Source organism: Colletotrichum acutatum (genome assembly GCF_030867785.1).
Source record: "Colletotrichum acutatum strain CBS 112980 chromosome Unknown BDZ83scaffold_1, whole genome shotgun sequence".
Classification (NCBI taxonomy): Eukaryota; Fungi; Ascomycota; class Sordariomycetes; order Glomerellales; family Glomerellaceae; genus Colletotrichum; species Colletotrichum acutatum.
The window spans coordinates 736,954-746,507 of record NW_026848995.1 but is presented as its reverse complement, the minus strand read 5'-3'; the positions used below and the strand labels follow the sequence as shown (position 1 = coordinate 746,507).

Genomic DNA, 9,554 nt, shown 5'->3' with positions numbered 1-9,554 from the left:
GAAGACGCCCCCGGGGCCATGTGCTGATGTGGCTGGTTATTGAGTGTCCCCTGCAAACGAGTTGGAGTGAGGGGCAACCAGACGAAAGCGACCTATCATGCCCTGAAGACGTCTTGCGGCCTTGGAATGAGGGGGTCCCATCCCACCAAGTCTGAAAGCAACCCGACTTGTCCAATCCATTGTACCGGGCAATTGGCGGGTACCTTGTCATCCCAGCAAGCAGCTCCCACTCCAGCACTATATTTGGACCATTGAGGGGTCCTCGGCGGGGACTACAAGTAAGGTGAGCTATCCTCCTGGCGACCTTGGTTGTTTACTTCCACTCCGCCTTTTGCTTCTCCTATTCATTTCCACTTTGAAACTATAGTGTCTATCAAATCAGCTCGTCTCCTGATCATTTTCTAGCTCCAATTGCCTTGATCGAAAGCTCTTCCATTACGATATCCTCCTGGCCCATCATGGAAGCCATCAAGTCCGCTCTCAACATTGGCTCCAGCAAGCCTGCTGCCACCGAGCCCTCTGCCGAGCAGCTTACCCAGCTCAAGGAGAAGTACACCAAAGCTGGACAGGACCACGTCTTCACCTTCTACGATGACCTTCCTACCTCCGAGAAGGCAACCCTCTTCGAGCAGCTGTCTGGTTTCGATCCCGAGCACATCAACAAGATCACCGACCGCGCTCTGAACCCTCCCAAGACTGAAGAAGATGCATCCACCCAATCCGGCCTCGAGCCGTTGCCCGAGTCTGCCACCGCCAGTATCCTCGATTCCAAGTCCGAAGACATTGAGAAGTGGTACCAGTCAGGCCTCGACCTGATCGGACAGAATAAGGTGGCCGTTGTGCTGATGGCAGGCGGTCAGGGCACCAGACTGGGCAGCTCAGCACCCAAGGGCTGCTACGATATCGGCCTTCCCAGCCAAAAGTCACTCTTCCAGATCCAGGCAGAGCGTATTCGCAAGGTCCAGGAGCTTGCCGCGAAGAAGGCTGGCACCAGCAGCGCTGTCGTGCCGTGGTACGTCATGACCTCCGGCCCCACCCGCGGCCCCACGGAGAAGTACTTCCAGGAGAACAACTACTTTGGCCTGGATAAGGCCAACGTCTTCATCTTTGAGCAGGGCGTGTTGCCTTGCATCTCGAACGAGGGCAAGATTCTGCTAGAGTCTAAGGGGAAGGTTGCCGTTGCCCCTGATGGCAACGGAGGTATCTACCAGGCGCTGGTTGTGTCAGACGTCATGGGCGACATGCGCAAGAGAGGCATTGAGCACATCCACGCCTACTGCGTCGACAATTGTCTTGTAAAGGTCGCCGACCCCGTTTTCATTGGGTTCTCGGCATCCAAGGATGTCGACATCACCACCAAGGTGGTGCGTAAGCGCAATGCCACCGAGTCTGTTGGTTTGATTCTGCTCAAGAACGGCAAGCCTGACGTCGTCGAGTACTCCGAGATTGACAAGGAGACGGCCGAAGCCCAGGACACTAAGCAGCCCGGAGTCCTCAAGTTCCGTGCTGCCAACATTGTCAACCACTACTACTCTTTCCGCTTCCTCGAGAGCATCCCCCAGTGGGCGCACAAGCTGCCCCACCACATTGCGCGCAAGAAGATCCCCTACGCCGACCTCAAGTCCGGCGAGACGGTCAAGCCCGAGAAGCCCAACGGTATCAAGCTGGAGCAGTTTGTCTTTGACGTCTTCCCCATGCTGGATCTCAGCAAGTTCGCCTCCATGGAGGTGAAGCGCGAGGACGAGTTCTCGCCGCTCAAGAATGCCCGCGGCACGGGAGAGGATGACCCCGATACCAGCAAGCGCGACATCATGCTTCAGGGCAAGCGCTGGCTCGAGGCTGCCGGTGCTGTTGTGACCGGTGGGAGCGAGGAGGATGGCGTCGAGGTCTCTCCTCTCTTCAGCTACGTAAGTCGTCACTTTCTTGACATGATGTGCATGCAAAAACTAATCTCTATATTTAACAGGGCGGCGAAGGTCTGGAGAAGCTGAGCAGCAAGGAAGTCAAGGCCCCTGCCGTGTTGGAGATGGAGTGAATATGTAGAGCGTAATGACATGGGATGATAGGCGTTTACGACCGAACCGCGGGTTTCGACAAAATATCCGGGTTGATACCTAGGCTACCTAGGCCAAAGGTTGCACAATGAAATGTGCTGCTTCGAATTCTGGAGCATGTATAAAAGTATTGATTCGTTACCAAGCTGGAATTGGAATGAGTGAAGGATGCTCTCGTGCCTCAGCAACCGACTATGTTTTGAGCAGACTCATTCCGTCTTGGTATGGTTGTTGGTTCTATTGCCTTCACGTGGATGCTTTATTTCTCTCATATTCTATTTGTTATTACCAGAGAAACACCCAGTAGCTTTGGCGAAATAACATCTCCAGGGCGGCCAATCGATAGAAATGCAAATGGGAGGCGTAAAAAGGGAAAGATTGCAGGGCGGGAAGGTTACCTTACCTTGCACCGTTGCCAAGCATTCCGAGCCAGATCTTAGGGGCATCTGGAAATTCCTTAGAGTCGCCTCAAGGTTTGGGTATGCCTGCCAAGGCCCGCCACTGGCGACTTGCAAAAAACTTGCACACTGTGCCCGAGTTCCAGAGAATAGGACTTTTGGCCGCGTGGGAAATTTTGTCTACATTGAGATTGGATGAACGCACACACACCAAAAGAGAGAGGCACATGGAAGAGCCCTTGACTGAGATTTCCCCTTCTGAACTGCGGATATTTACCCGAGAAGCGTCCTCTGTCTTCTGTTTTTATGGAGAACGGGTAATAGAGAAAAGAGGGATACCTGCTCCGTCCGTAGACAAAGGGGAAGAGAAAAGGAGAACATGGGTTGTGATTCATGCGCCCACTTCAACCTTTTGCACAGGTGACCTCGGCTCATCGGCGGGAGCCACCAGATAGACCTGGGGGAGGGAAAGCCTGGGAAGTACGAATACACAGTAGGTAGGTGGGTAGATCCATCTTGACCGGTAACGAACGGAGAAAAGCGCCCGGGTGATGAAGATATGACGGAGGAGGGTGATCAAGCCCAACTTTTTGGAGACGAGAACGGCAGAGGAGAGTACCGTACTCTGTATAGTTAGTTGCCTGGCCTTTTGAGTTGCAGTGACACGAGTGACAGAAATGGTGGGGGAGAACATGGAAGGCGTTTCGTCTGGCCCTCTGTATTATCGGGTGAAGGAGAATCGGTCAGAGACTCTGAGGAGATGGAGGGGTAAAGATTTGGGTTATGACATCAGCAGACAAATAGAGAATCTGACTGGACTGTTTTCCCTCCAGTGGTTTCTTTCTCTCATTTGATGAGGAGGGGGGGGGGGAGGCGACGAACTCAGTCCCCAGCAAACAAGAAAAAAAAAGTGTCACGAGTACTTTTAGTTACACCGCCGAGTCAGGCGGCTGGCCCAGTCTAGGGGGAACAGGAGTGTGGAGTGTCGTATTCATTCTGTGCAAAGTACGACGACTGCTCGCTACCTAAGTGTTTCCATGAGGTAACGTACCCGTAGGCAGACGATTAAATGGGAGAGATTGGTGCTAAAGATGTTGTTTTGTCATTGTGTTTTTGGCCCTGATGCGAACCCTTCGAAGAAAGAAGTCAAGGCAGGAACGAGTAGGCACGGACATAGGGAGGAATGACACCTGAAGAAAGTACACCGTAATTCAATTCTCTTGCGTCCAAATTGAACATGGACTTGCAGGAATGGATTCCTCTACGGAGTACGGAGTACTAAGGTACGGATAACTAGTAGGTAATTACCTAGGCATGCCACCTAGGTAAAGAAGGGCCTCGGCTTAAGGTGGCTCATTATAAGTCAAGCCCACCGGTCCCTTTTTCCTCGTGCCACGGAATGCCAGGCCAGCTCATCGTCCTCGCCCGGTTCTCCTAATGCCGGCAATGGCGGCCATGTTAGCGTCCATGGTCCCTTTTTCGAACCTGAGCCAGGTGAATTGCGGTCCATGCCAGTGAGATTTGTGAGGTGAGTGCGGCGCGCCGCGGTACTAAGGTAGGTAGTAGGTAGTCCTGAGCTGGGCCGACCAGGGGTTGTTTTTTTTCCATTGGGGTGGGTTGGCCGTGGCACTCCTCCCCAAAACGGTGAACGTGGTCCGGGGGTTGTTTTTTGGGGGTTGAAATCTTTTTTTTTTCCTGGTCATGGTAATGGTCATAGGCGGCCGGCCTCCCCTTTTGCTGGGCAGATGCAATCCAATGTCCACCTTCACATGATCCGCGGCAGCCAGCGTTAGGTAAGGCGGGCAAAGGAAAAAAAAAAAAAAGAGCAGCCTTGGCCTGCCGTAGCTTGTTGGGCCCAGCGACCAACAAGCAGGGGTTGGCTGCTGGGCTGCTACTTCCCCCCCCGCCCCTGTCCGCGCCAGGCCCTGCTGCCCCCCGTACCTCACTCACCCTCACACTCCCGTCCAGGTCGCTCCTCAGGATCGCCCGCGAGCGCCGCCCGCCGCCGCCTTTCCTTTTAGCTCCCCGGCCTATGCTACTGCTACTAAGGTACCTTACTGCAGCTGCTGCTGCCGGTCCATGTACGAATAGCCGTCCTTCCCCAAAGGATTCAGCTTCGTCATCTTTGCACCATCCCATCCCATCCTCTCCGAACTGCTGAGTGCGGGCACATACGGATACATATGTACACAGGAAAGGCTGCTTGATCCTCTCTCTTCTATGCCCTTTTCTTGCCCTCCTCCCCTTCGCCTCCGACCCCGCGAACCCCCAAACTCTAATCGTGATTCACTGTTCACTGTACCTATTCTCTTCGACTTAAACAGGCGTCCTTTCTATCTGTGATTCTCTCGGCTCGACCCATCCTCCACGAACGAACGAACGACCACTCCTAGCCCCCTTCCACTCCCTTGCTGTGTGCGCGCGCATCTCTGAACTCAGTCAGCCTCTATCGACTTCCGGATACTCGCACATCACTGTCGCTCTCTCTCGCCCCTCCCACTTCCCTTCCCACCCTCGTCCCCTGCATCCCAATAATAACTATCCACGAGCTTCCCCAACAATTACGCTTTCGCCTCCGCACACCTCGCGGCACAGCTCAACCCAGCTACCCGACTACCGGCTTTGCCTAGGTTCGAGAGACCTCAACATCTCGACTGAGAAAGTCAAACCATTGTCGTCTGTGTCCCTACGTCCCGGCTCGCCTGCTTCAAGATACCCGCCCTCCAACTTGTTGCAAACAGCGACACAACTCCTCAGTCGCCATGCAGTACGTACGGAATCTCAGCGCCTCCGTGTCTTCGACATGGAATTCCATAAACCCAGCAACCCTGAGTGGTGCCATCGATGTCATCGTTATCGAGCGAGAGGACGGCTCTCTCAACTGTTCGCCCTTTCACGTGCGCTTCGGAAAGTTCTCTTTGCTGAGGCCCTACGAGAAGAAGGTCGAGTTCAAGGTCAACGGCGTCAAACAACCCTATTCCATGAAACTCGGCGAGGAAGGAGAGGCCTTCTTCGTCTTCGAAACAAGCGATACTATCCCAAGGGATCTGCAGACTTCGCCTCTGGTCTCGCCAGCGTCGAGTCCTCCCTTGAACCCGGAGAACCCCTCTTCGCCTGGACTCGGGGAGCCAGAGCTTCTAGATCTGGATTCTGAGACTTCGAAGCCTCGACGACCGCCTCCATCTGTCCTGCACGCAGCAACATTCGGACCCGGACCCCATGGTTTGTTCCTCAGTTGCCCTGCCCATATTGATCTTCTACAAGTTAGCAAATGCTAACTGCTATAGGACTAAACACACCTCTATCAACATCTCCCGACCTTTCATCCCACGCACGACTGAGATCGGAAGACTGGGATTCTTCGGCCGCCCAGCGCCCTTATAGCGATGATGTCTTACGCAAATCAGCTCGAACGAGCGACCGAGTGTTCGGCGAAGGCCTGACCGACTTCGCCATGTCCGAGCGATCACAAAGCCCTCCTCCCTTAGCACCCAAAGAAGCGCTGGAACGCGCTCTTATGCTTTCCAAGGAGCTGTCGGCCAACAACATTCCTAGCCATGTGACCGAGAGCGGTGATCTCATGCTTGACATGACTGGATTCAAGAGCAACGAAGAAGACGTGTTCCGCGCCGAGATTCTTGCGCGAAAGATTCTTTCCGAGGAGCTCGAGGGCCCCTATGACATTGGTTCGCTTTTCGGTATGGACGAGCATGGAAATATCTGGATCTACAGCAGCGAGGAGGCCAAGGAGGCTGCGAAGAAGAAGACCATGGAAGCTGGCTACCGCCTCCATTCCGTGATTGCGGCGGATGCTGCGTCCGACCCGGGATACCAGAGCGACGGTAGCGATGTGACTACCACGGTACCACCTCCAAACCACCGAAGGACCGAGTCAGACGCCGGTGCTTCTGGCCTGCACACTCCTCCTACGACGCCTCCTCAGTCGACAGCTGGAGACCCGAACCTGAATTACGCAAAGACACTGAGGTTGACTAGTGATCAGCTGAAAGACCTGTGTCTGAAGCCTGGAGAGAACACCATGAGCTTTACCGTCAACAGGGCAACGTGCCAGGCCAACATGTACTTGTGGAGGCATGAGACGCCCGTTGTCATCTCCGACATTGACGGCACGATTACCAAGTCGGATGCTCTGGGCCACGTTCTCAACATGATTGGCCGTGACTGGACGCACGCCGGAGTAGCCAAACTCTACAGTGACATTGTCGCAAACGGATACAACATCATGTATCTGACCAGTAGATCAGTGGGTCAATCCGATACGACCAGGGCGTATCTCGCCGGTATTCAACAGGGAGAATACCGGGTGCCGCGGGGGCCCACCATTTTGTCGCCCGATCGGACCATGGCCGCACTCCGCCGTGAGGTCTACCTGAGGAAACCCGAGGTTTTCAAGATGGCCACTCTTCGGGATATCCGTAATTTGTACGGCCCTGACCGTACACCCTTCTTTGCTGGATTTGGGAACCGTCTCACGGACCAGATTTCGTACAGGACGGTTGATGTTCCCAAGAAGCGCATCTTTACCATCAACTCAAACGCTGAAGTTTCCCTTGACTTGCTCACGTTGAACAAACTCAAGCTGAGTTACATCAACATTAATGAGGTCGTCGATCACTTCTTCCCTCCCGTCAGCACTCTGGTCAAGGGTGGCGGAGAAGAGTACACGGACTTTTCATATTGGAGGGACACCCCGTTGGATTTGGATGAATTCTCTGCGAGCGATACAGATGACGATAATGAGCAAGCTGATCTGGAAGAAGATGTTGATGATGACGAGGAGATTGGTGATGAGATGGGACAGAGCTACATTTCCCGAGACTCGGTCGACGATTACGGCGACGAACGCGAAAGCATCCTTAGTGGAAGCATTGACGGCGATGACCAGCTGGCCGCCTCCATCCTGGAAGATGACGACGCCGATGACGAAGACGCCGAAGAGGAGGACGACGACGAAGAAGACGAAATGGCTGAGCTCGAAGTCCGGAAACAACGCGAGCGAACTCCTCAGCCCAGCGGCAAGGAAACCAAGTCTTCCACGCCGGCACAAACGATGCTTGTGGAAGATATTGGCGCCGAGTTGATCACTGGGGTAAATCATCTCACCCTTGAAAAAGGCGTGCAGAAATAGTGTGCTAAAAAGGAGGAACAGGCTTCGGTTTACAATCCTAATTTTAAAGCAGGTGCGAACTAATATCTCCGTGTCGATGCGCTTCTCCTGTACAAGATCCGGGAGTTTTCCGATGGCGGCTTGGTGATTACGAGCATGGTTGACGGGACGGGTTTGGGTTTTAGCTTTCAGGAAGGGATGCGTTGCGTTTGCATAGCGGGAGGCGTTTGGACTTTGATATCTCATTTGATAGTGATCTTGCAAAGGACGCTACATCACTCAACTCTGCCATCATCCTGGGTCATGACACTCATGAGATACTTGTGATTGTCTTGATTTTCATCTCTATCGCAGACTAACTATGCATCGAAGTTTTCCAACATACCCAGAATCTGGGCGGCGTCATTCTCTTGGGCTCGTCTCCAGAGAGCCTGTTGTTCCTCGGCCCGACGTTGAAGGCAAGAAATTACATCATTGCGTGTCTCATCGACCACAGACCAAAATATATACCCGTGACAACCTAGGCTTTAGATCCCAATGCTTTCTCTGTTCCCTGAAAAGCCCCTAAACCATAGTATTTTTGGCTGCCGTTACTGCCAATGTCCCTCATTCACCCTGCCATTGAGGTATCTGCCCGTGAACTAAGTCCATCGTGGACTACGAGTGCTCCAATTTGACCGAGTGGCCCAAGTCCTAAGAAGTGCCCTCCATCTCCGCATCCTCGTCCACGTCCTTGCCAAACACGTCCTCCATCGTACCGCCTTCAACGCCATCACCGCCGATATCCTCATCCGCAGTCGCATTCGTCGCCTCGACGCCCTCCATCGCCCCATCACCGCCTGCCGCAGCAGCAGCATCGTCCTCGTCGTCTTCATCTTCGTCCTCGTCCATGCCCGCTTCCTCCCACGCCTCCTTGAGACCCCAGCTCACGCCGCTCAGAACAAAACGCTCGCTCGGCAATCTGAGCCCCCACTCGTTTTGCGCGACCTTGGGCAGCGCCGTCTTGTTGCGCTCGCGCGCGAGCTCCTGCAGCCAGTCCTTGCTGACACCCCCGGCGCCGCCGCCCCCGCGGAACTGGTAGCCCAGCCTGGCGGCGATGGCGAGTTTGACGGCGTTGGCCGTGACGGCGGCGTCGCCTGCCGCGCCGGGGATGGAGCCCGCGCCGCCGCCGCCGCCCGATGCTTTACTGCCGGCTTGAGAGGTGTAGGGGTCCGCCGAAAGGTAGATTGCGTCGGAGAGGATGCTCGAGGTGTGGCGGTAGGCGAAGTCGAGGAGGAGGAGGGGCACGCGGGACTCGTACGAAGTGACGCCCTGGGAGGTGAGGAGGAGTTCTATCATGCGGGAGTCGCGGGGTCGCGGGGCCGAGGCGTTGGGGGCTAGAGGGTTTGATGATTGCTGCTGCTGCTGCTGTTGTTGTTGGCCGCCCTGTTGCGCATTTTGTTGTGATGGCTGTGAGGTTTGTTGGGTGGACGAGGACTGGGTTGGTTGGGTTTGGGACGGGGGTTGGGAGCCTGCTGTTGATGTCGTTGCTGTTGCTTGGGTGTTTGGTGCGGTTTGTGAGGCTGAGGTGCCCGAGGAGGGGGGAACGCCGTTGGTTTGTGGGTCGGCGGATTGCGAAGCCATGATTGCGGTGTCTTGTTCGTGGCGGCTATAGTATTATCGCGTTATGAAATATCAATGGTGGTTTGATGGCGGGATGGCATAATCCCGTTGGGACACCGTTCGAGGATTAACGATCGTCAACGCGACTAACTAGTAGCTGCCGGTGGTGTGCAGATGGTGCGTGATGTTTGGAAAGTCACCGAGACGAATTGATGTAACTCGTAAAATCGTGTGTAAGGCTCGCGGGGGGTCAAATGAGAAGGCGAGGCCGGAAAGTCGGGGGTATCAAGGCTAGGGGAGGTAAGTTGGCTGGTTTGGTCACGGCAAGAGCTACCCGCCTGGCGCGTCGATGGTGAGGACCTGAATTGCCCA

General features: G+C 54.7%; 3 protein-coding genes across 3 annotated transcripts; 2 read left to right on the top strand and 1 right to left on the bottom strand.

Moving 5' to 3' along the window:
- The first annotated feature begins 287 nt into the window (after nt 1-287).
- On the top strand, nt 288-2,285 carry BDZ83DRAFT_7564 (UTP-glucose-1-phosphate uridylyltransferase). Its single transcript, XM_060514738.1, has 2 exons — nt 288-1,907; nt 1,967-2,285. The coding sequence occupies exons 1-2, from the start codon at nt 459-461 to the stop codon at nt 2,033-2,035; spliced, it is 1,518 nt and encodes a 505-aa protein (XP_060371916.1). The 5' UTR covers nt 288-458; the 3' UTR covers nt 2,036-2,285.
- An 844-nt stretch (nt 2,286-3,129) lies between these two features.
- BDZ83DRAFT_645827 (Lipin/Ned1/Smp2-domain-containing protein) lies at nt 3,130-7,601 on the top strand (the record flags this gene model as incomplete). The annotated part of the gene is made up of 5 exons (XM_060509889.1): nt 3,130-3,180; nt 3,778-3,980; nt 4,474-4,501; nt 5,083-5,674; nt 5,740-7,601. 5 exons carry the CDS (start codon nt 3,130-3,132, stop codon nt 7,599-7,601), a joined length of 2,736 nt encoding a protein of 911 aa, XP_060371915.1.
- A 672-nt stretch (nt 7,602-8,273) lies between these two features.
- Nucleotides 8,274-9,203, bottom strand: BDZ83DRAFT_746263 (transcription initiation factor IID, 31kD subunit-domain-containing protein; the record flags this gene model as incomplete). The annotated part of the gene is made up of 1 exon (XM_060513241.1): nt 8,274-9,203. One exon carries the CDS (start codon nt 9,201-9,203, stop codon nt 8,274-8,276), a length of 930 nt encoding a protein of 309 aa, XP_060371914.1.
- Between the last annotated feature and the right edge of the window lie 351 nt (nt 9,204-9,554).